General features: G+C 52.9%; 3 protein-coding genes across 4 annotated transcripts; 1 reads left to right on the plus strand and 2 right to left on the minus strand.

Annotated features, from left to right (window-relative positions):
* Nucleotides 1-57: 57 nt before the first annotated feature.
* Nucleotides 58-10,694, minus strand: VAMP7 (vesicle associated membrane protein 7). Of its 2 annotated transcripts, none has more exons than XM_079319152.1 (8): nt 10,612-10,694; nt 7,070-7,225; nt 6,816-6,873; nt 5,465-5,602; nt 3,967-4,057; nt 3,646-3,713; nt 2,288-2,380; nt 58-1,621 (listed from the first exon to the last, which is right to left on the minus strand). In XM_079319152.1, exons 2-8 carry the CDS (start codon nt 7,213-7,215, stop codon nt 1,553-1,555), a joined length of 663 nt encoding a protein of 220 aa, XP_079175278.1. In that variant the 5' UTR covers nt 7,216-7,225; nt 10,612-10,694; the 3' UTR covers nt 58-1,552. The 2 variants fall into 2 exon arrangements, with proteins under 2 accessions (XP_079175278.1, XP_079175277.1); XM_079319151.1 differs by having other exon boundaries at nt 7,070-7,228; nt 10,612-10,678.
* Nucleotides 10,623-13,961, plus strand: LOC306808512 (DNA-directed RNA polymerases I and III subunit RPAC2-like). Its single transcript, XM_079319159.1, has 5 exons — nt 10,623-10,763; nt 11,910-12,007; nt 13,117-13,193; nt 13,385-13,467; nt 13,782-13,961. The coding sequence occupies exons 1-5, from the start codon at nt 10,710-10,712 to the stop codon at nt 13,827-13,829; spliced, it is 360 nt and encodes a 119-aa protein (XP_079175285.1). The 5' UTR covers nt 10,623-10,709; the 3' UTR covers nt 13,830-13,961.
* Nucleotides 13,930-20,288, minus strand: LOC306808497 (endothelin receptor type B-like). The gene is made up of 7 exons (XM_079319139.1): nt 19,859-20,288; nt 18,921-19,033; nt 18,168-18,372; nt 17,407-17,556; nt 16,351-16,484; nt 15,686-15,794; nt 13,930-15,086 (listed from the first exon to the last, which is right to left on the minus strand). The coding sequence occupies exons 1-7, from the start codon at nt 20,279-20,281 to the stop codon at nt 14,937-14,939; spliced, it is 1,284 nt and encodes a 427-aa protein (XP_079175265.1). The 5' UTR covers nt 20,282-20,288; the 3' UTR covers nt 13,930-14,936.
* Between the last annotated feature and the right edge of the window lie 1,980 nt (nt 20,289-22,268).

Here is a 22,268-nt window from a genome sequence, read left to right on the forward strand (position 1 = left end):
TGCTTCCAAAACCTCCCCCTGCACCTGCATTCCCAAGGGAGGTTTTCCACAAAACTCTGCTTTCTGTACAGGAATTTTATTGAAATCAAGGTAATGGTTTTTTACACTAATGCCTCAGTGCATCCTCGAGAAGGAAAGGAAGGATTTTCTTTAAAAATTATTTGTACATAAGACAATAAATCATCCAAATGAACATGGTAACAGCACTAAAACATGCATGGCTGCACCTGGGGCTGCAGGAGCTGCAGGGAGGGGGCTCCAAGCTTTACATTCACAACAGAAAGAAGCAAGTGCCAGTGGCCACTGGCACTTTGTGCCTATCAACCACCCTTGGTGAAACTTCAGCCCAGCAGAAGACAAATCCAAAGGAGCTACTGGTTGTTGGAGACTCCAGCTCTTGACCTGGAAGCTCCATAGTGCAGGAGCAGCAGGGCCACATCAGGGCCAATAACTTTTTCCAGCTCAAGCACCAAAAGCAGCCTCCCCTTCCACCCCTCAACTTGCCTGGGCCAAGAGCAGATTCCTTCCTCCCTGAAGGGCGTTTCCATTCCTTCCCTGGGAGAGGAGCCCAGCAGCCCCAGAAGTGCCCCCTGCCCCTACCCAGCCCCCAGCAGCTCCTCAGGCAGGCCTGCCTTGGGATGGAGATGTGCAGCTGGCACAGAAACAGCACCCCTGAGCCTGCATTTGGTTACCAGCCTTGGGTTTGGTTTGAAATCCTCCCAGAGGAGAAGGTTCATCCTCAGACCTTGGAGAAGTCACCAGGCACCAACTCCAGCCTTTCTCTGCCCTCCAGTTCCAGTGCACACCTTCCAGGAGAAGCACAAGCAGCAGCTCCCTGGCACCTCAGCAAGATACCTTGGCCCCAAATTCACCGTAGCCAGTGCCAGAATTACAAATTGTATCCATTGCAGTCCACCCTCTGAGGGAGAGCAGGAGAAATCATCTGTGAGAAAGCAGATCCTGAACCGTGTATGACTGTCCCCTTTGCCACCAGCCCAGGGGAGGTGAGGAAGAAGTGAGGATGAGGAGGGAGCCACTGTGCCTCCTCCTGCCTGCAGCATCACTGCAGAAGAGGGACATGACAGCAGCAGCAGCTCCACTGTGAGTGCACAACCCCAGCCCGTTTGTCACCAGGCTGACACTGTGACTCCCATGCTGCAGCCACCAGATGTGGCCAGATGTGCAGGAGAGGCTCTCTGGGAACCCAAACCCTATTCATTTGCCTCTGCCCACCCCAAACCTCCTCTGTGGGACAGCTGCAGCCACTCCTGTCCCAGCCAGGGGAAGCCCCATGGGGCCAGCATGCACAGAGCCCTCTGCAGGGCTGGCACTGGGACAGCAAAAGGAACACAAAAACCCTTTCAAGTAATTAACCCAGCCCATTCTTGAGGTCAGGGGAGCAGCAACCAGCTGGGTCTGTCTGGGTGATAAGGCAAAAAGTCTGAAGTCCTGGAGGGATGGGAGGGTGAAGGTGGCAGTGGTGGCAGGCAGGAGTCACTCTGGAGGTTCCTTCTTCACTTCTTCATCTCCTGGGGAGCAGCTCCAGCTGCAGCTACTTCTGCACACAGCTGGGCCAGGCCAGCCCTCCACACACAGCTGACAGGATGATGTACAGGATCACCTGGGCAGGGAACATGGAATTAGGGACTGCCAGCACTCACCTGGATGGGAAAGCCCTGAAGAGCCTGTCTGACACCCTCCTGTCCACATGGAGTGACAAAGTGCTTCCCACCCTGCTCCTTCCTTACAGCTGGGGGGGAACTGTCCCACCAAAAAAAAAAAAACACTTCAGAGTCACAGAAGAGATCCCACCAGGACTGAGGGCTAAAAAGCCATCTCAGCTGCTGCTGGGCAAGCAGGGACAGCTCCTGGTGCTCCCATCTCTGCTCAGAGGGTGACCAAGGCTGGAAAAAAACTCCCAAAAAACAATCATTGAGTCCAACTTTAATCCTCTCATTTCCTAAACACCTCCATGGTGACCCCAGCACTGCCCTGGGCTTCATCTCTGTGTCAGGGAAGGAATTTTTCATAATATCCAACCTGAACCCCCCCCGATTGCCTGGGAGAAGAGGCCAGTCCTGCCCTCACCACACCCTCCTTCCAGGTGCTTGTAGAGGCAGGAGGTGCCCCCTGAACCCCCCCAGTCACCCTCTTCACACAAGGGACAATCAGTGCCCTGGTTCTGCCCTGCCAGGCAGGGCTGGGCACACACATCCCCAGGACAGTGACAGTCTGACAGGGTTTGGTGTTTCCAGCCTGGCACAGCAGCCCCAGGCTCCACACTCACAATGGACACGATGATGATGACAATGGTGAGCTTGAGATTCTTCATACACATGGCTCGGGCAAGGTTCCTGCTGGTGGTTTTGAAAGTGACTGACTGCAAGAGAGAACAAGGGAAATCCCAGGATGGATGAGCTGGAAGGGACCTAAATCCCATCCAGGACACCTTCCACTGTCCCAGGCTGCTCCAATCCCAATGTCCAGCCTGGTCTTGGACACTTCCAGGAATCCACAGCTGCTCTGGGTGTTATTTTCTGTTATGGAAATATCTGGGTTGTGGTTGTCCCATCCCAAATGTCCTCTGTATTTCCACACATTCAAAACAGAGTTTGGGCACTAAATGACCCCAGACACCCCAGGCTGGCTCAGTGCAGCCATCCCATGGGGCAGTGCCAGCTTTTCCTACAACCACCCTCCAGGAGGCTGCAGAGGCAGGAACCACATCCCTGCTGCCTCAGAGCCCATTGTAAGGTGGAGACACCAGCCCTGGATCTGTGGGGACATTCCCCTGAAGGATATTCCACCCCTTCATTCCCTGAGCTTCCCAAAGCCAGCACTCCCTAGGACAGATCCTCCATGAGCTCAGCCCAGCTCCTGCAGCAATTCCAGCCCCTTCCCCTAAAGCTTCACCTGAGCTTTCAGCCCTGCCACCACCTGAGGATGGGGCAAGGTTTGACCACCTGGGAGCTGCAGGTTCCCTGCTGGGTGAGCTCCAGGCACCTCTGCTGCCCCTCTGAGGCAGGAGAGGTTTGGGACAGCTCAGGGATGTTTGGATCCCACCCAGGAGCTGATGGCACTGCCACAGGAGCAGGGCACCAAGCCAGAATGCTGAGCCAGGCATTCCCAAAGGAAAGACAAAAAGCTTCCAGAGTGCAAAGTACTTTGCTAGATAACTGTGCTTCATAATTACATTAATTTACGTTTTTTTAGTCTTCACTTCCTCAGAAACACTCCAAGAAGCTCCAGAGTCTTTAAAGATTATTTAGATGCAACAACTCAGCTTTTGAAATTTTAAATGAGCCACACTTTCCCTGCTGGTATCAGACCCAACTCCACAGATGCACATTTTGCAGATTATCTGCATACAGCTGCCTTCAGCCCAGCTGCCAGTGGAAATTGTTATTTTCTCTCTCCTATCACTGCAGATAATCAGAGGGGACAAGGGAATGAGGACAGGGACATGTCACCCTTGGCTGGTTGTGTTTGGGACCTTCCCCAAACTAGGATGCAGCTGGAAGGAGGGGGAAGGATTCCCTGCAGGTCTCCAAGCTCCTGTGTCCCTTTAAGTGTCCCCAGGTGCTGTCCCCACCTCCCTGCTGCACAAACACAACTTCCCCACTCCCAAGATTTCCCCAAACTCACTGAATCCACGAGATTCTCTGTTTTATCAATCAGCAGCTCCAGCTTCTCTCCTCTTTGTGCCACAAGGTCTGGAGAAAAGAGACAAAAATCCAGCTGTAAAAAGCTGCTCTCAACACCTGAGCCCAAGCCAGGACCTCCTGGCTGCAGCTTCCAGCTTTCCTGGGATAAGCAGGGATTGGGGAACAGCCTCACATCACACAGGCTGCATTTTGGGACTGAATTTTGGGTCAATTCCAATCTCACCCTCTATTTGGGATGGTCAGACTTGTCAAACCCAAAAGGGAAGCAGCAGCAGAGGGCAGTTCCCAGGGGAAGCTGTACCTATGTTCCGGACCATGATCCCTTTGAGCTCATCAATCTGGGCTTGTGTCTCTGCCACCTGGTCTGGGCCCTTGCTCTCTGAGTGGTATTTCTGCAAGAGAGAAACAGGGAAAACAGGAGCCTCAAAAACCAGGATCCAGGGAAACAGGAGCGTCAAGAACCCAGGATCCAGGGAAACAGGAGCGTCAAGAACCCAGGATCCAGGGAAACAGGAGACTCAAAAAAAAAAAAACAAGAGTCAGGGGAACAGGAACCTCAAAAACAAGGATCCAGGGAAAACAGGAGCCAGGGAAAAGAGGAGCCTCAAAAACCAGGGCTCAGGGAAAATACGTGCCTCAAACACCAGGATCCAGGGAAAATAGGAGACTCAAATACCAGGATTCAGGGAAATCAGGAGTCTCAAAACCAGGAGCTTTTAAAACCAGGAGCCAGGGAAAACACAAGCTTAAAAAACTCAGGATCCAGAGAAAAGAGGAGCCTCAAAAAAACAGGAGTCAGGGAAAATAGGAGCCTCAAACACCAGGATCCAGAGAAAACAGGAGCCAGGGAAAACCAGGATCCAGGGAAAACAGGAACCTCGAAGGAGTCAGGGAAAAGAGGAGTCTTAAAAATCAGGGGTCAGGGAAAACAGGAGTGTCAAAACCCAGGAGCCTCAAAAACCAGGATCCAGGGAAAACAGGAGCCTTAAAAAACAGGACCTAGGAAAAACAGTCAATTTGTGACTACTTTGAGCTATGGCCCAATTCTTGCTTTTCTAAATCTCACAGCCTTAAGGCTGATGTGAATCTGAGCAATAAATCATTTTTAGCATGAGCCATCCCTTCAGTAAAGTGACAATAATAGGTGGGGACAGCCCTAAAGCCATCATTCCTGGGACACCTTGTCTTTAATTCAAGGGGCATCTTCACAAAGCCCAGCCCAGCAGGATTCCTGCTGGAACCTTGGAAAATGAAAATTTGGGATTTTCTGTGCTGACAGGCACTGATTCCCAGGAAAACACTGGTTTTGACTTGAGGCTGTGGAGAAGGCTTCCAAAATTAAGGGATAGAAGTGGGATCATGGATTATTTGAACAGAAGTATGTAATACCACGGGTGAAAAATTTAGAATTTAAAGTCTTAGGATATAGCAATATATAGAAAGCAAGATGGAAGTTTTAGGGTGGAGGTTTTTTTTCTTCTTCATGGGTCTGGGTGGTGTTTTGTGATTTGATAGACAAGTCCTCATTGCAGGCCATGGGTAATTGGTTATTGGGTTAAAAGTAAAAATAATTTAGGTGGCATTTCTTAATTAGACCTTAACAGGTCTTGAAGAAAGAAAGATTAGAAAGTTAGCTAAGAGAGTAGAGCTCACTGTAACATAGATAAGAATTAATAAACATCTGAGTCCAAACAAGAAATCTGCACATTCCATCTCGACCCTGGCAGAGAAAAAAAAGCAATGAGAAGGTGCTGGATTGGTGTGGGGAGCTGGGCTGTCAGGGAAGGGCTGGGGCTCACCAGCTGAGCAGCCAGCACAGAGGAGAACTCGCTGTTCATGGCATAGGGCAGGGCAGTCTGCGCCCGGGAGCCGTACGTGGTCTGGAACCGCTTCTTGATCTCGTGCAGGAACGTGAAGGCTCGGGAGCGCTCAAAGTCCTGAGAGCAGAGAGCACAGAGTGAACAGCAGTAACAATGTGCCAGCATGGGGGCTGGCGTAGCAACAACAGCCTGCCAGGGTGAGGGCTGTCCTAGGAACAACAGCCTGCCAGGGTGGGGGCTGGCTTAGGCTACAATGTAAAGATGTGACCAGCAGTGTGGATTCTATCACCATCTGTTGAACCAGCTGGGGTAGTGTTTCTTATCTCTGTGGGATATCTCCTGCTAATGGGCCATCTTTGAACCAGCTGGGCAATGATCTTTATCTTTCCACAGCCCATCCTCCCTCCAGGAGATATCTCCTGTTCATGGCCATTGAGTCCCAGGGCATGACTGATAAAATTCCACCATCCCACTGGGAGATGCTCCAGCCAGGGCAGGAGCCAAGCCTTTCCTACCCAGAGAAAAACTGAGATTTTGGACACCCAGGTACCTTCTTTCCACTGGATTCCAGAGGAAAGCCAGACCTTTCCACATCATCCCTGTACCTTCAGAGGAAACTGCACCTTCTCCAGGAGCACTGCTCCAGCTGAACCACATCTGCCACTGCAGGAGGATGCAGCCACCATTGAATGGGACTGCTGCCACCACCCTGACTGACTGACGGGTGTCAACTTGGATTCTGACTCTGGCAGGGTTTGGGATTGTTCTTTGTAATACTGTATTTCTATTTTAATTTTCCTAGTGAAGAACTGTTATTCCTATTCCCATATCCTTGCTCCTTAATTTCAAAATTATAAGAATGTGGAGAGATAGTGTTTACATTCTCCATTTCAAGAGGCTCCTGCCTTTCTTAGCACACACCTGTCCCCCAAAGCAAAACAAGGGCTGCAGCTCCCAGCTCTGCCTGGGACACTCCTACACTGAGGGGAGTAGTTCCTTTCAGCACTTCCAGGAGTTTGGAGCACCAGGAGATGCAACGGTGTCATTGCTCACTGAGACAGAAACTGGGCAAAGCCAACTTCACCCCAAAACTCACAACACATGTCCCTCCCATGGCAGGGGTTGGAATGGGATGGTTTTGAAGGTCACTCCCAACCCAAACCATCCCAAACTCCAGTGTGAGCTCCAGGCTGAGCTCCCAGCTGTAACTGAAGTTATTGTAGCTCCAGGGGTAGAAAAGTCAGCTCAGAGCAGCCCTCATTAATAAATACCACATGGAACCCAAAACTCCCAGATTTTCCTGGGCTGTAGCTGTGTCCCCAGCACTCACATCATCTGTGATGCACAGGTAGATGATCCTGTCCTGGCAGATGTAATGGAACAGGTAACTGCAGGGGATTGAAAGGAAGAAATAAAACATCATTGGGAGCTGCCACATATCCAGAATTTCATTTTCCATCAAACAGGAATTTGGATGGAAAAAAAAAAAAAAGACAGAATCACAACAAAACCTCCAAACACTCCCAGTTTCCCTCTGTCCCCATGCATGCCCCCAGAGGCAAGGAAAGGAGAGGGGTCACTCACTTGCCATGGGAATAGGTCAGTTTGTTGTTCTCAGATGGGATTTTGGCCAGGATCTGCTCGGTCACCTCCAGGAAGTTGCCCCCACACCAGGCATGCTTGGCCAGGATGGTGGTGCCCCTCGCCACCACGGCAAACAGGATGGCCATGGCTGCTCTCCTGCTTGGGGACACAACAGGGGGACATCAGGAGCTGCCACAGGGACCAGGACACAGCCAGGACACCACAGCCACAAAGTTCTCTCACTTCCCCTTTTAGGTTCTGCTCACAACGACACAAAACCCTCCAGAAAAGGGGTTTTATCACCTCTGTGCCTTGTGAGGGTGGCAAAGCTGATCTCAGAGCAGCTGCATCCCTGCAAGTGTCCAAGGGGAGGCTTGGAGCCACCTGGGCTAGCAGAAGGTGTCAGGAGTTGGAACTGAATGAATTTAAGCTCTCTTCCAATCCAAAACTGTGGGATTGATTCCCTAAGGCTCCAGGGCTGGAGAAACATCCCTGCTGCCACAGAAAGGGACACTCTTAATCAGCTCCAGCATCAGCTCATTAATCTGGGGCCAGAGCCAGATCCAGCACATGCAGCACATGGCAGAGCCCAGCTGGGACAGCTGCCCTGCTCATCCTGCACATCCATAAGCCTCTTTTCTGCTTAGGAAGGGCTTAGGAGCCTGCAAAACCCAAAAATCTCATTTTTCACTTTGCATTTAGGCCCTGCTTATTACCTGCTCTGTTCAGTGCCTCGACAGATCTGGCAAGATCCCAGACCTATCCCAAATCCCCCAGGAGCAGGAGGGGTGGCTGTGCTTCTGGATCCCCCTGGGGAGATTTAGGGATCTCTCCTGGATTAATGAGGCTGGGAAGGGAGATCCAACCACTAAACCTGGAATCACAGCCACCACTGAGCCTGGAACCACAGCCACCACTGAGCCTGGAACCACAGCCACCACTGAAACAATCAGAAACCAGCAGCCAACACATCCCTGCCCTGCAAGGACCAACTCAGGGCACAGAGCTCACACAGCTCAGTCCCCTGAGCAGAGCAAATTCAACCCCAAACTGAGCATTGTGAGGTGCTTTAGACAATTCTTACAGGGCTCTGCTCTTTTAACACTGGGTGCTGGTGCACTCACAGCCCTCATCTCCCCAAATCCAGCCCAAAACTCCCCAAATCCCTGGCCCCTGCAGGACTCAGGACACAGGAGCCCATGCTCAGCCCCAGCTTTGAGCAGAAGGGGTTAAATGAAGTGAGAGATTAACAAGGAGCATTTTGCTCCCTGAGCAGCCCCGTACCAGCCGTGTGTTACTCCTGGTAGTAACACAAATCTGTTAAACTGCTCCACAACGTCCTTCCTCAGCACTTGCAGGAATTAAATCCCTTTAAATCAACCCCTCTGCAGAGCCTTTTTCCTCCTAAACTTACAGTATCACACAGCTGGAAGCGGCCAAGACCAAACCTTCCAGAAAGACACTGCAAGATGCACAAGCTGCTGGCTGAGCTCCCTCTGGGGATTTAACTGAAGGATCCTGGAAACACAGCAGGGTTTGGGTAAGATGGACCTCAAAGCCCATCCAGAGCCACTCCTGTCATGGCAGGGACACCTTCCACTGTCCCAGGCTGCTCCAAGCTCTATCCAGCCTGGCCTTGGACACTGCCAGGGATCAGGAGCAGCCACAGCCAGGGCCTCACCACTCTCACAGGGAGGAATTCCTTCCCAATACCAGGACATGGAAAAAAGAGACAGAAAAACCTCTTCAGGAACATCACAAACATACCCTCAGCATGATATTTAAAATCCCTGCAAGGATGATTTCCTGTTTTCCAGGGACTCTTCTGGCCCAGAAGATTCCCAGCTCAGTGCCAGTGAGCCATGGAAATGCCTGCACTTCCAAAAATCCTCTTACAGAAAGCAAAGGGCACCACGCTGCTGTTTAAGCACAGAACAAGGGGAGGTGTTGCAACCCAGCCAGTTGCAAAGTGCTGCAATAAAGAGATCGTTTGAGCAGGGTGAGCTCAGCAGAAAGCAGCCCAGACTTCCCTTTAACCTCTGCTGGGGCAGCTGGAAAAATCATTATTGCATTACAGAGTATTCCACCCTGAAGCCCTGGGGCTCTCCTGTTCCTTTTGAGCCTGAGAATTGGGACATTTGTGCTCCAACTTATCCCAAGTTCAGCTTTCCTTCTGCACGCAGGGTTTTACTTGAGGTTCCCCCAGTGCATCACTAGGGAAACAAATCACCAAGGAAATGAATCCACGTGCTCCTCCAGCCCCATCATCTTTCCTGGAAGCAGCACTGCAGGGCTGGGAGGGGGTAAGGACACACAACACCACGCAGATTGAGCAAGCAGCTCTCTAAAAAGGGAACATGCAGCCCAAAGCATGGAATCAGGGAATTGTTCAGGTTGGAAAAGCCCCCCAGACCACCGAGTTCAACCATTCCCAGCACTGCCAAGGCCACCCTAACCTTTGCCCCCAAGTGCCACATCCACAGCGTTTTTAAATCCCCCCAGGGATGGGCACTCCACGGGCTGGACAGTCCTGTGCAGGTCAGAATGTTCCCAAAATCCCCCCAAACCTCCCTGGCACAGCCACATCCTGTCCTGTCCCTGTGCCCTGGGGGCAGGGCCCAACCTCCTCCAGCCCCCCCTCCCCCCCAGCTGTGATTCATTAATTAACTAATTAAGCCATGCAGTGCTACAAATGTGACATCATCCACTCCCAGACACACCAGTGACACCTCAATAACACACCAGTAATACCCCACTAATGATACCCCAGTAACATGGCACAAGATCCTCCTGTAACATCCCAGTAATGTGGCAATAACACTCCCAGTAACACACTAATAACATCCCAGAAAAGTGGCAATAAATCCCCCAGTAACATCCCAGAGACACACGAATAATACCCCAGTAACATGGCAATAAATCTTCCAGCAATAGACCACTAACACACCAATAACATCCCAGTAACATGGCAATAAATCCCCCAGGAACACACAAATAATACCCTACTAACATGGCAATAAATCCCCCGGTAACACACTAGTAATATCCCAGTAATGTGACAATAACAGCCCAGTAACAGCCCAGTAACACAGCAATAACAGCCCAGTATCACAGTGATACAACATACCAGTAACTGCCCAGTTCGAGGCCAGCAGCACTCCCGTAACACAATAATAACACCCCGGCACCCGGTCACCCCGTTTCTGTCCCCGCTCCCGGTACCGCTGTGCCCGTTCCTGTTCCCGGTACCGCTGTGCCCCGTTCCTGTTCCCGGTGTCACCCCGTTCCTGTTCCCGGTGTCGCTGTGCCCGTTCCTGTCCCCGGTACCGGTACCACTGTATCCCGTTCGCGCCCCCGGTACCGCTGTGCCCGTTCCTGTCCCCGGTACCGAGCGCGGCCTCCTCCGGCCGGCAGCGCCTGCGGCCCGCGGGGCCGGGCCGGGGCTGTGGCTGTGCCCAGCCGGACCCGCACACCCGAACCCCCCGAACCCCCGTTCCCAGTACGCTCGGAACCCCCCGCTTCTCGCCCCCGCGCTCGCCCACCGGCGCTCCGGGCCCCGCGGCCCCGCTGCGGCCCCGCCCGGCCCGGCCCGGCCCCGACGCGCTTCCGGCCGCGGGGCCGCCGGGACAGCGGAACCGCCATGGCCGGAACCGGCACCGGCAGCGGGAGCGGCACCGGGCACGCGCTAGAAACCGTGAGGGACACCGGGATGGGCTGTGGAGCGGGATGGGGAAGGGATCGAGGAGGGGAATGGATCGGGATAGGGATCAAGGAGGGGATCGGGGTCGGGGAAGGGATCGGGATCGGAAGGGATCGGAATCGGGGAGGGGATCAAGTTTGGGGAAGGGTCGGGATTGGGGAAGGGAAGGGATCGGAGAGGGAATTGGGATTGGGGAAGGGATCGGGGAAGAGATCGAGATCGGGGAAGGGATCGGGGTCCAGGTCGGGATCGAAATCAGGATCGAGATCGGGGTCAGGATGGGGATCGGGGAAGGGATCGGGGTCGGGATTAGGGAAGGGATCGGGAAGTGATCGGGGTCAGGATGAGGATCGGGATCGGGGAAGGTATTAGGGAAGGGATCGGGGAAGGGTTCGAGATCGGGGAAGGGATCGGGATTAGAGAAGGGATCGAGGATCGGGAAAGGGATCGGGATCGGGGTCAGGATGAGGATCAGGGAGGGGATCGAGGAAGGAATCACGATAGGGATCGGAGAAAAGATCAAGTTCAGGGAAGAGATCGAGATCGGGGAAAGGATCGGGATCGGGGGGCCCCGATACAGGAGGTGGAACACGGGATGCTCGGCCCTGATCCCGAGTAAAGCAGCCCCACGTTGTGCCAGGGCAGGTTTAGATGGAATATCAGGGGAAATTCTTCCTGGAAAGGTTTGTCCAGCCCTGGCACAGCTGCCCAGGGCAGGGTTTAGCAGCCCTGTGGATGTGACATTTGGGGACACAGTTCGGGGTGCCCTTGTCAGTGCTGGATGCTGGGTGGGCTTGGGGGACTTTTCCAACCTAAATGATTCCATGCTCCATGATCCTGCCATTCCCAAGCCTGGCTGAGTGGTAGGGCACCCTCAGGTGTGCGGGATGGCATCAGGGCAAATGGATGTCCCCCAAGGGACATCCTGTGGTGAGGTAGTCCTGAGGTCAGGATTAAGCTGCTTTAAAACTAGGATTTACATTTGGGAGCTTTCCCTCCTCTCTGAAGTTGTTCTGGTGCCACCAGCGAGATCCACAACCCTGCCAATCCCTGTGGGGAGCTGAGCAGGGGCTGATCTCACCCTGGGGTGTCCCTGAGCTCAGGGAGGTCACAGCTGCTCCTCTGCTCCCCTGGTGACAGGTGCAGGCAGATGGCACAGATGGGGACTGTGTCACCTTTGTGCTGCATGACGAGGATCACACCCTGGGCAACTCCCTGCGCTACATGGTGATGAAGAAGTGAGTGTGGCCTCCTCCTCCTCACCCACACCTCAGCTGGGGCTGGGATGAGCCAAACCCTCCTAAATCCCCTCTGTGCTCCCCCTTCCACCTGCTGCTCCTCCTTTTCCTTGTGCTGGGAGCACCAGCAGCTCTTAAAGGCTCTGAGCAGCCTCTCCTGAGCTCCACCCACACTCTGCCCTGCCCAGGAACCCCAGTTAAGCTCAGCCCAGGATTTTAGTACCTCCTGAGCTGCTGGAGTCTCCAGAGAAGCTGTGGATTTCCCATCCCTGGAGCTATCCCAGGGGCTTGGAGCAGCCTGGGATGGTGGGAGGTGTCCCTGCCCATGGGAGGTGACACTGGATGGGATTTGAGATAAATCACTGTGACAACACAAAATGAGCTGGGGGCCAAAGCTTCAGCACTCAGCTCAGCTGCAGGGAGAGGCCCTGCAACATTTTGGGAACTTCTGAAGTGTCCTGGAGTACCCAGCACAGCTGAAATAAGAGAGAATTAACAAAAAGGAACATTAAATTCACAACTTAACTGATTTTCTTCATTCATGATTTAGGGGTATGTCTGGAGGCTTTCTAAAATTTGCTTGGAATGTTGAAAGAATTCAACAATAAAACAGAACAACAATGTTAAGCAATAAAACAGAAATCAAAATTGTTCTGTAATACAGAATTCATACCCTTAATACAAGGGCTTTAAAATTAAATGCAGAAATTAAATTTGAGCCTTAAAAATTGAGCTTATAGAGAAATATATATAAAAGATTCAATATGTATAAAAGAAATTTTGGCTTGGATTAAATTTTATTCTTGAAATGATGATTTTAGAAATGGTTTTGGTGAATTCCAAGCAGCCAGGGTGGATGCTGTGTGTGGATGTGCAGAGCTGGTCCTACTCTGGGTGTGGTGCCAGCTGTGTCCTGGCCCTGCAGAGCTCCAGCTCAGCTCAGGATGGAGTCACACAGGGAGTTTCCCCTCAGCACATCCCTCCCCTAAGTCATTCTAGAAACATCCAGAACCCCAGCAGGCCTGGGGTGCCCTGAGCCTGAATTCCCTGGGATTTGTGTGGCTTGGCCTGGGTTTCACTGCTGCCTCTCCTCCCTTGCCCTCCTGCAGCCCTGACGTGGAGTTCTGTGGCTACTGCATCACACACCCCTCAGAAAGCAAGATCAACTTCAGGATCCAGACCAGAGGTGAGGAATTCCCCTGCTCATGGAGTTCCCCTGCTCATTCAGCTTCCCTGCAGGAGTCTGTTAAATGAGGAAAAGCCCTTTGTCCCTGCTGAGCCTCCCAGGCTGCTCCCAGAATTCTGCTGCAGTGGGAAGCTGATCCCTGGGAGCAGCTCCCCTGTCCCTGATCCATCTTTTCCCTTCTGTTCCCAAAGGAGCCCTTCCTGCAGTGGAGCCATTCAGGAAAGGGCTGAGTGACCTGATGGGTGTTTGCCAGCACGTGCTCAACACCTTTGAGGTGAGAATTCCTGAGCAGCTCAGGGTCACTTCTGTCCCTTTGGGGCCATTCCTGAGCAGCTCAGGATCACTTCTGCCCCTTGGGCCATTCCTGGAAAATTCCAGTTCTGTCCCTTGGGCAATTCCTGGGGAGCTCAGGATCACTTCTGCCCCTTGGGCCATTCCTGGAAAATTCCAGTTCTGTCCCTTGGGCTATTCCTGGAGAGCTCAGGGTCACTTCTGCCCCAGGGACACCTTGGTGACATTTGTGTTTTCTCTTGTTGGTGACATTTGTGTTTTATCTTGTTGGTGACATTGTGTCTGCTCTTGTTTCAGAGAAGCATGAAGGAGTTCAGGGCACAGAAAGAGGAGGAGATGCAGTAACCTTTGTGAATGGCATAGGTGTGTAACCTCTGTGTGTTGAAATCCCTGTGTCCAAACATGATTTGTTGTTGTTGTTTTTTTATGACTGTGTTGCAAAATGTATTTTCTTGAATAATAAAATTTATTAATTTAGATGCTGCAGAGCTGACCTGTGTCCTGCTCAGCACAGGGTCACAAAACATGGACACAGTTTGCTCCACAGATTGGGAAATTTATGGAAAATGGGCTGGTCTTGATATTCCTCAGTCTCTGTTTATCTTGACACTCGTTTGTCTTTATGGTTTATTTGTAAAACTTTTTACATTTCAGTGAAAGTTAAGCTAAAAAATCCACCCCAACACCTGGAAAATTGCAGTCTCATCCCTTCTCCCCTTTTCCTCTCTTCATTTTTTTTTCCATGACAAGGTAGAAGGGGGAAAAAGGAAGAGAGGGAAAAGAGAGATGTGGGAAAACCAACAAAAAATAAATCATCAAAAACCTGGTGAATACAACTTTTTCATGTAGCTTCCCTGAAAGTTCTGGCAAGAATGTCAGGATGGAATCAGCCGGAATCACCTGGATCAGGGACTCCTTCCACTGTCCCAGGGTGCTCCAACCTGGCCTTGAAAATTGCTGGGAAATCACCTGGGGGATGAATTATTGCCAGTAATAAATCAGGGAGAGCCTTTTTCCATATTTCAGTTGGTTCTGGTGGCTCTTCCAGCTGACATTGGACCTTCCCCACCTCCACACAGCCACGAGGATGTCTCCAAGGATTTCCCCAAGCTTTGCTTGGCTTTTCCAGCTGGGAATTGTCTCTGTCCCTCTCCTCCTCACCCCACATCCCCCTCAGAGCAAGCACCCAGCCTTCCTCCCCTTCCCCCCTTCCCACATTCCACCCCCAGGCAATGGCCAGAAGTCCTTTGGAAATGAAGAATCCTGTGAGGATGTGAATCCCCTTCCCTCCTCTGGGGTCAGGGGCTGGGTGTGGAGCTGGGGAATGCTCCAGCTCCTTCCAGTTGGGTTGGACACCAAGGCAAAGCTGATTCAGGCCCAGCCAGGAGGAGGCTGGAGAGGATTTGGGGTGTCCTGCTGTCCTTGTGCCTTGTCCTGGGCAGTGACAGGGCTTTAGGATGAGCTGTATTTGTTGCTGAGGCGGGAGCTGCTCCTGTCCAGCCCCAGCTCCTGCCCCGTGGCTTTCCACTTGCCAACAGATCCCTTCTCATCCGTGGGGGTGATGCTCAGGGCTGGCCTCTGGCACCAGCAGCACAGGCAGGACTGAGGACACACAAAGGGGAAAGGTGACACGTGTGGGATGTGGGAAAAGAGGAGGAAATGTTCCCATATTGGTGCCAGCCTGGGAATTGCTGAGCCTTGCTGTGCTGCAGCTCTGCTGGGAAAGGGTTTTCCAGGGTAGGGCTGGGGAGGGTGGGAAATGAGGAGGCTCAAATCTGAAATTTGGGGGCATTTCTTGTGATTGTGCTTTTGTGATGTGTTCTCATCATTATGAGAAAATGCAGGTGATGCTTACCTGGGGTCAACTCCCATCCCTGTATCCCATCCCTGTATCCCATCCCTGTATCCCATCCCTGTATCCCATCCCATCCCAATCTCCTTCCCTTCCATTCTCAGGGCTTCATTACTCCTGCAAATCATCTCCCAGATTTTGGCTTCAAAGTTTGGAGCAGCCCTAACCCCTGCTCTGATGGTTTGTGGATGGTTTTCCCAGAGTGAGAGGGAATTTTGGGTTTGTCCTAAATCCTGCTCTGGCAAAAGCCTCCCCCCAGCAGGGCACTGAGCCCTGGTAGACTTGGAGGGAATAATTTGGGATGAGGAATAAGATCAGCTTGTGCTCCTGGGCCTGAGCTGATTCCCACCTGGAAGCAGTTCTTGAATTTCCGACTGACAAAGTACAGAGCCACGGGGTTGATGCAGGAGTTGAGAGAGGCCATGTTGATCCCAAAATAATCCATCACCAGCAGGAAACTGAGGAGGGAATGGGAGAACAGAAGTGTCAGGGGTGGGAATTTCCAAACTGCCTGGCCTTGGTTCCTGCTTCTATGGAGGAGCAGTGGCTGATAACAGAGCTGAGCACAGATCCACCCTCCCCTAAAATAATTCCTTTTGCTGAAAGGAGCATTCCCTGAGGGAGGCAATTTAACCCTTCCCAAACTCAATTTAACCCTTCCCAAACTCAATTTAACCCTTCCCAAGCTCAATTTAACCCTTCCCAAACTCCATTTAACCCTTCCCAAATTCAATTTAACCCTTCCCAAATTCAATTTGACCCTTCCAAATTCAATTTAACCCTTCCCAAACTAAATTTAACCCTTCCTAAATTCAATTTAACCCTTTCCAAACTCAATTTAACCTTTCCCAAACTCCATTTAACCCTTCCCATGCCTCCCCACCGTCTCTGTGCCCATCAGCCGGGCGGTGCCATCCGCAGCAGGAATCCCAGGCAGGAGCTCCCCCAGGCTGCTGCCAGCCCAGCAGGGCTGTGCTGGTGCCACGGGGCTGGTGCCAGCTGCTGGGGGCTCACCTGAGCAGCTCGCAGCGGTTGGGGTCCGTCTGGTCGTAGATGGTTTTCTTGAGGATGCGGCTGAGGTGCAGGGGCAGCCAGCAGAGCGCAAAGATCACCACCAGGCAGAAGACAGTCTTGGCCACCTCCCTGCGCTGCCAGGCAGCCCGGGGGGTCACACTGGGGACAGCTCCCAGCTCCAGAGGACAGGGAATGGGGGGGGAAGGAAGATGGGGTGGGCAGGGAGGTGTGTCACCAGCACAGGGTGATGGAAGGTGTGTCAGGTGCAGGGTGTAGCTCCAGAGGAGTTGGAACCTCCCCAAATTCTGCTGGGGATCACTGGGACACCTTCACCATCCACCCCTGATGGGACAGACCCCTACTCATGATGATGGATGATGGATGGATGGATGGATGGATGGATGGATGGATGGATGATGGATGGATGGATGATGGATGGATGATGGATGGATGGATGGATGATGGATGGATGGATGGATGGATGGATGGATGGATGGATGGATGGATGATGGATGGATGGATGATGGATGGATGATGGATGGATGAAGGATGGATGGATGGATGGATGATGGGTGGATGGATGATGGATGGATGGATGGATGGATGGATGGATGGATGGATGGATGATGGATGGATGGATGATGGATGGATGGATGGATGATGGATGGATGGATGGATGATGGATGGATTGATGGATGGATGATGGATGGATGGATGGATGATGGATGGATGATGGATGGATGGATGGATGGATGGATGGATGGATGGATGATGGATGGATGATGGATGATGGATGATGGATGGATGGATGATGGATGGATGATGGATGGATGATGGATGATGGATGATGGATGGATGATGGGTGGTTGAATGGATGGATGGATGGATGGATGATGGATGATGGATGGATGATGGATGGATGATGGATGGATGGATGGATGATGGATGATGGATGATGGATGATGGATGGGTGGATGATGGATGGATGATGGGTGTCCCCCTCCAGCAGCACCCCCTCCTTTTGGGAACCTCAAAACCCCTCCCTGGGTCCCTCACCCGTTTCATGTGGTCGTTCAGGGCGATCCTCATCCCGTTCCTCTTGCTCAGCATCTCACAGGACATGAGGGTATAGAAGATGCCCGTGCACACCAATGGCAGGCAGAAATAGAAACCAAAAAGCCACCAGTCCTTGACATCCCGGTAGAACTGCGGGGACAGTGAGCAATGGAAACGGGGAAAGGGCAGCAGGGACGCCCGGGGTGCACACAGACCCCAGTGAAGGGGATTGACGTGGGGTTGGGACCCTCATGAAGCGGGATTGGGTTTAGGGTTGGGATTGGGGTTGGAATTGGGGTTGGGACCCTCATGAAGCAGGATTGGGTTTAGGATTGGCATTGGGGTTGGAATTGGGGTTGGTACCCTCATGAAGAGGGATTGAGTTTGGGGTTGGGATTGTGGTTGGGATTGGTACCCTCATGAAGCAGGATTGGGTTTTGGGTTGGGTTTAGGATTGGGTTTCAGGTTGGGTTTGGGGTTGGGATTGGGGTTGGGTTTAGGGTTGGGTTTGGGTTTCGGGTTGGATTTCAGGTTTGGTTTAAGGTTGGGTTTGGGGTTGGTGTCGGGTTTAGGGTTGGGTTTAGGGTTGGTTTTAGGATTGGGTTTAGGGTTTAGGGTTGGGTTTAGGGTTGGGTTTAGGGTTGGGTTTGGTTTAGGGTTGGGTTTAGGGTTGGGTTTAGAGTTGGGTTTGGGGTTGGGGTTGGGTTTAGGGTTGTTTTTAGGGTTGGTTTTAGGGTTGGGTTTGGGTTTGGGGCCGGTACCCTCATGAAGGGGGATCTCTGCTCCGAGGCCAGCATGCACACCCACAGGTGCTGCTCCCAGTAGCTCAGCTCCACCATGTCGAAGGCAATGGCCTCGGGCACGGCCAGCAGCACAGCCAGGGCCCAGATTAGCAGCACCTCCACAGCCTTCCAGAGGGGAATCCCAATGCCCTGGATCCGGCTCCAGGATGCCACGGCCCGGTACCTGCGGGGGAGGGGCACCGGGGCTGAGGGGACAGGAGGGGAGCAGAAGGAACAGAGGGGAACTGGCCCCAAAGGTCCTGTCTGAGCTTTCCCAAGTGTGGGAATGGGAAGCAGGGGCTCAGTGGGGAGATGGGATGGGACCCATGGGATGGGATCCATGGGATGGGATCAATGGGATGGGATGAGATCAATGGGATAGGATGGGATCCATGATATAGGATGGGATCCATGATATGGGATGGAATCCATGGGATGGGATCCATGGGATGGGGTCCATGGGATGGGTTCCATGGGATGGGTTCCATGGGATGGGGTCCATGGGATGGGGTCCATGGGACGGGGTCCGTGGGATGGGAGCTGTGCTTCCCTTCCTCCCCCCCCACCCACCAACTTGGCCTTTCCCAGCTGGATCCCAACTCTGGAATTCCAGCTCCACACCAGAGGCGCCTGTCCCCACCTTAGCCTGGGAAGGAGCTCCTGGCTCAGCCTCAGGTGCCGGGGAGGGCCGGGGGTGGGCTGGGCAGGGCAGGTGTGGCTGCTGAGTCTCACCTGTCGATGCTGAGGGCACAGAGGCTGAGCACAGTGATGCCCACAGAGGCTTTCTGGATGAAGGGCACCAGCTTGCAGACCTGCACTCCAAAGGGCCAGTCCTTGGCCAGGAGCTGGGGAGGACCCACAGGTTACTAGGCAGCTTTGGGAATGAATTCCAGATCCTCTGGGCTCCTCGTGGGGGGCCCACAGAGAGCAGGAGAGCTCTTGGAGCTCCCAGCCCTGGGAATGTGCCCTGGGCACTTTGCTGTGGTTTGTTGGTGCTGGGAAACTGGACTGGACATGGAGATGAGGGATGGGCCAGACAGCAGGTCCTGACTGCAGAGCCTGAGGGGTTCTGGGTGGATCTTGGACACCAAGGAACCTCCTTTCCACTGGATTCCAGAGGAAAACCAGACCCTTCCACATCATCCCTGCACCTTCAGAGGAAACTGCACCTTCTCCAGGAGCACTGCTCCAGCTGAACCACATCTGCCACTGCAGGAGGATGCAGCCACCATTGAATGGGACTGCTGCCACCACCCTGACTGACTGATGGGTGTCAGCTTGGATTCTGACTCTGGCAGGGTTGGGATTGTTCTTTGTAATACTGCATTTCTATTTTAGTTTTCCTAGTGAAGAACTGTTATTCCAATTCCCATATCTTTGCCTGAGAGCCCTTTCATTTCAAAATTATAATAATTCAGAGGGAGGGGGTTTATTCTCCATTTCAAAGAGAACCTCCTACCTTTATTGGCAGACACCTGTCCTCCAAACAATGACAAAAATAAACAATAAATCAATCAAAAATTTAAAAAAAATTTAAATAAAAAATTGGTTTTGCACAATTGATTTGCTGTCCAGCTTCCCTCTTTCCCCTGCAACGAAGAAACCCAAAACGTAGCTACACTTCATTTTATTTTTTTTTTCTCCCGCCCTCTCCCGGCAGCCCCACTCACCTTGTAGACATTGACGGGCAGGGCGATGAGGATGTAGAGCAGGTCGCCCAGCGCCAGGCTGGCGATCAGCACGTTGGGGCCGTTCCTCATGCACTTGTTCTTGTAGATGATGCGCAGCAGCGTGGAGTTGCCCACGATGCCCACCAGGAAGATGGAGCAGGACACCACGGTGTTGATGTACTTAAAAACGTGGCGGATATCGGCGGGACGGGCGCACACGGGCAGCAGTGGCTGCTCCGAGGGCGGGATGCCCGACAGGTTGGAGGCAGGCTGTGCCAGGGCATGGGGATGCTGCTGGCTCAGCACATCCAGGGGCACCGCGCTGCCCTGGGAGGGCTCCGGGCTCTGGCCGAGCGATTCGGGCAAGAGGCAGCTCAGGAGGATGGGCAGCATTGCTGAGGAGACGGGGGCAGGAGTCCTCATGGTGCCTGGGGGTCTTGGTGGGGTCTGCAGGGGAGAAAGGGAGCAGGGAGAGGAATTGTTTAGCACAGGGTGGGATGCTGGAGAGAAGAAAACTGTCCAGCATGGAGAGGAGGAGGCTGAGTCAGAGTTTGCTGGGATCTGAAAACTTCTTAACTCCAATCTCTATGGGCAGGACAGACCCCAGGGAATGGCTGGAGCTGTGTCAGAGAGGTTTAGGTTGATACCAGGGAATGGGCAGAGCCCCGAGGCTGTCAGAGCTCCAGCAAAGTTTGGACACTGCTCCAGGGATGCCCAGGGTGGGATTTGGGGGTGTCCGGATGATTCCTGTGGTTCCCTCCCTGTCTGGAATATTCCGTTTGCTGATTCAGTTCTGTTTATGAGTGGCTGGAGAGCTCCATCCTCCAGCAAACAGAAACAACACCAGATCAGATCCCAGTTCAGAGCTGCTGACCCCAGGGTGGGGTTTGTGCTGCTAAATTTAAACAGTTCAGCAGAACGAACTGGCAGGGGAACAGCCTGTGCCTTGTGCTGTGACACGGGCTGGGGACACCTAGGTGTGGGAGCAGTGCCTGCACCCCCTGCCCGCAGCACTGCTGCTCCTGGGGCAGCCCCAATTTCCTCCTGTGCCCATCCCACCCCTCACTTTGAACCCCAGAATCACTAACATTGGAAAAACCCTCCAGGAGCATCGAGTCTGATCCCCACCTTGTCACCAGAGCACTGAGTGACACATCCAGGAATTCCTTGGGCACCTCTAGGGATGGGGATCCAGCCCTCCCTGGACAGTTCCAGTCCCTGACTGACCTTTCCATGAGGAAACTGAGCCCAACCTGAGCCATTCCCTCTCCTCCTGCCCCTGTTCCCTGAGCAGATCCCAAATCCCCAGCAGCTGTCCCCTCCTCTTAGGGAGTTTTGGGGTTTAGTTTTGGGTCCTTTGGTTCCTGACAGGTTGAGGTTGCAGTTTTGGGGCAACCCAAAATGTTTTTTTTCTGCACATCTGGACAGTTCTGCTGTCCCACCTCAGGGTGCCCAGAGCCAGCAGAACTTTTCCAGTTCATTCCAGGGGGAAGTGAAGCCTCATCAACAATCCCCCCTCTGATCCCCCTGCAGAGGGAGAGCCAGGAAACACTGCAGGGATTTTCCAGCAGTGCCACACTGATATCCCAACACCCCATCCTGATCCTTCCTCATCTCACCTCCACAAACTGAACCTCTTCCTCCCCAAACCCCCAAACTCAGGGTGAAAATCAAACTGAACCTCTTCCTTCCCAAATCCCCAAACTCAGGGTGAAAATCAAACTGAACCTCTTCCTTCCCAAATCCCCAAACTCAGGGTGAAAATCAAACTGGGACTGGGAACTGGAGCCTTCCTGAGAGTCCCTGGGATTTCCCTGATCAGGGATCAAACTCTGCTCTGACTCCCCAGGCAGAGCTGGGATCTGATCCCAAACCTTCCCAGGACAGTGCTGGGCTGGGAAAAGGGGAAGGAAGGAAGGGAGAGGATGGATGAACAGCCCAAAGGATGACAAATCCCAGCTCTGAGCCGCTCCAGGTGTCCTTGAGAGTGTCCCAGCCCCTGCCCGGGGTCCCGGGGCTGGCACAGGGTGCAGCTCGCCCCCAGCAGCCCTGGGCTGGCTCCTGTGCCCGGCCTGACTCCCGAGTCTGGCAGAGAGAAGCACAAATGCCCCGGGCTGGGCAGGGAGCTCATGTGAGGATCACGGGACACAGCTCCTCTTCCTCCCCAGCTCCCCACACTGAAATCTGTCACTAAATCCAGAATTTGGGCAAAGGAAAACTGTGCTCTCCTGCCCAGCTGCCCATTTAATCCTTCTTGGGGTGCTTGGAAGTGCAGCCCTTCCTCAGCTGGGGGAAACTGAGGCACGGGAGCACCAAGAAGCTTGTTCAGATGGGAACTACCCAAAACTATAAATATCCAAAGCAATAAGTACCCAAAACTATAAATATCCAAAGTAATAAATATCCAAAG

Source organism: Erithacus rubecula (assembly GCF_903797595.1).
Source record: "Erithacus rubecula genome assembly, chromosome: 15".
Classification (NCBI taxonomy): Eukaryota; Metazoa; Chordata; class Aves; order Passeriformes; family Muscicapidae; genus Erithacus; species Erithacus rubecula.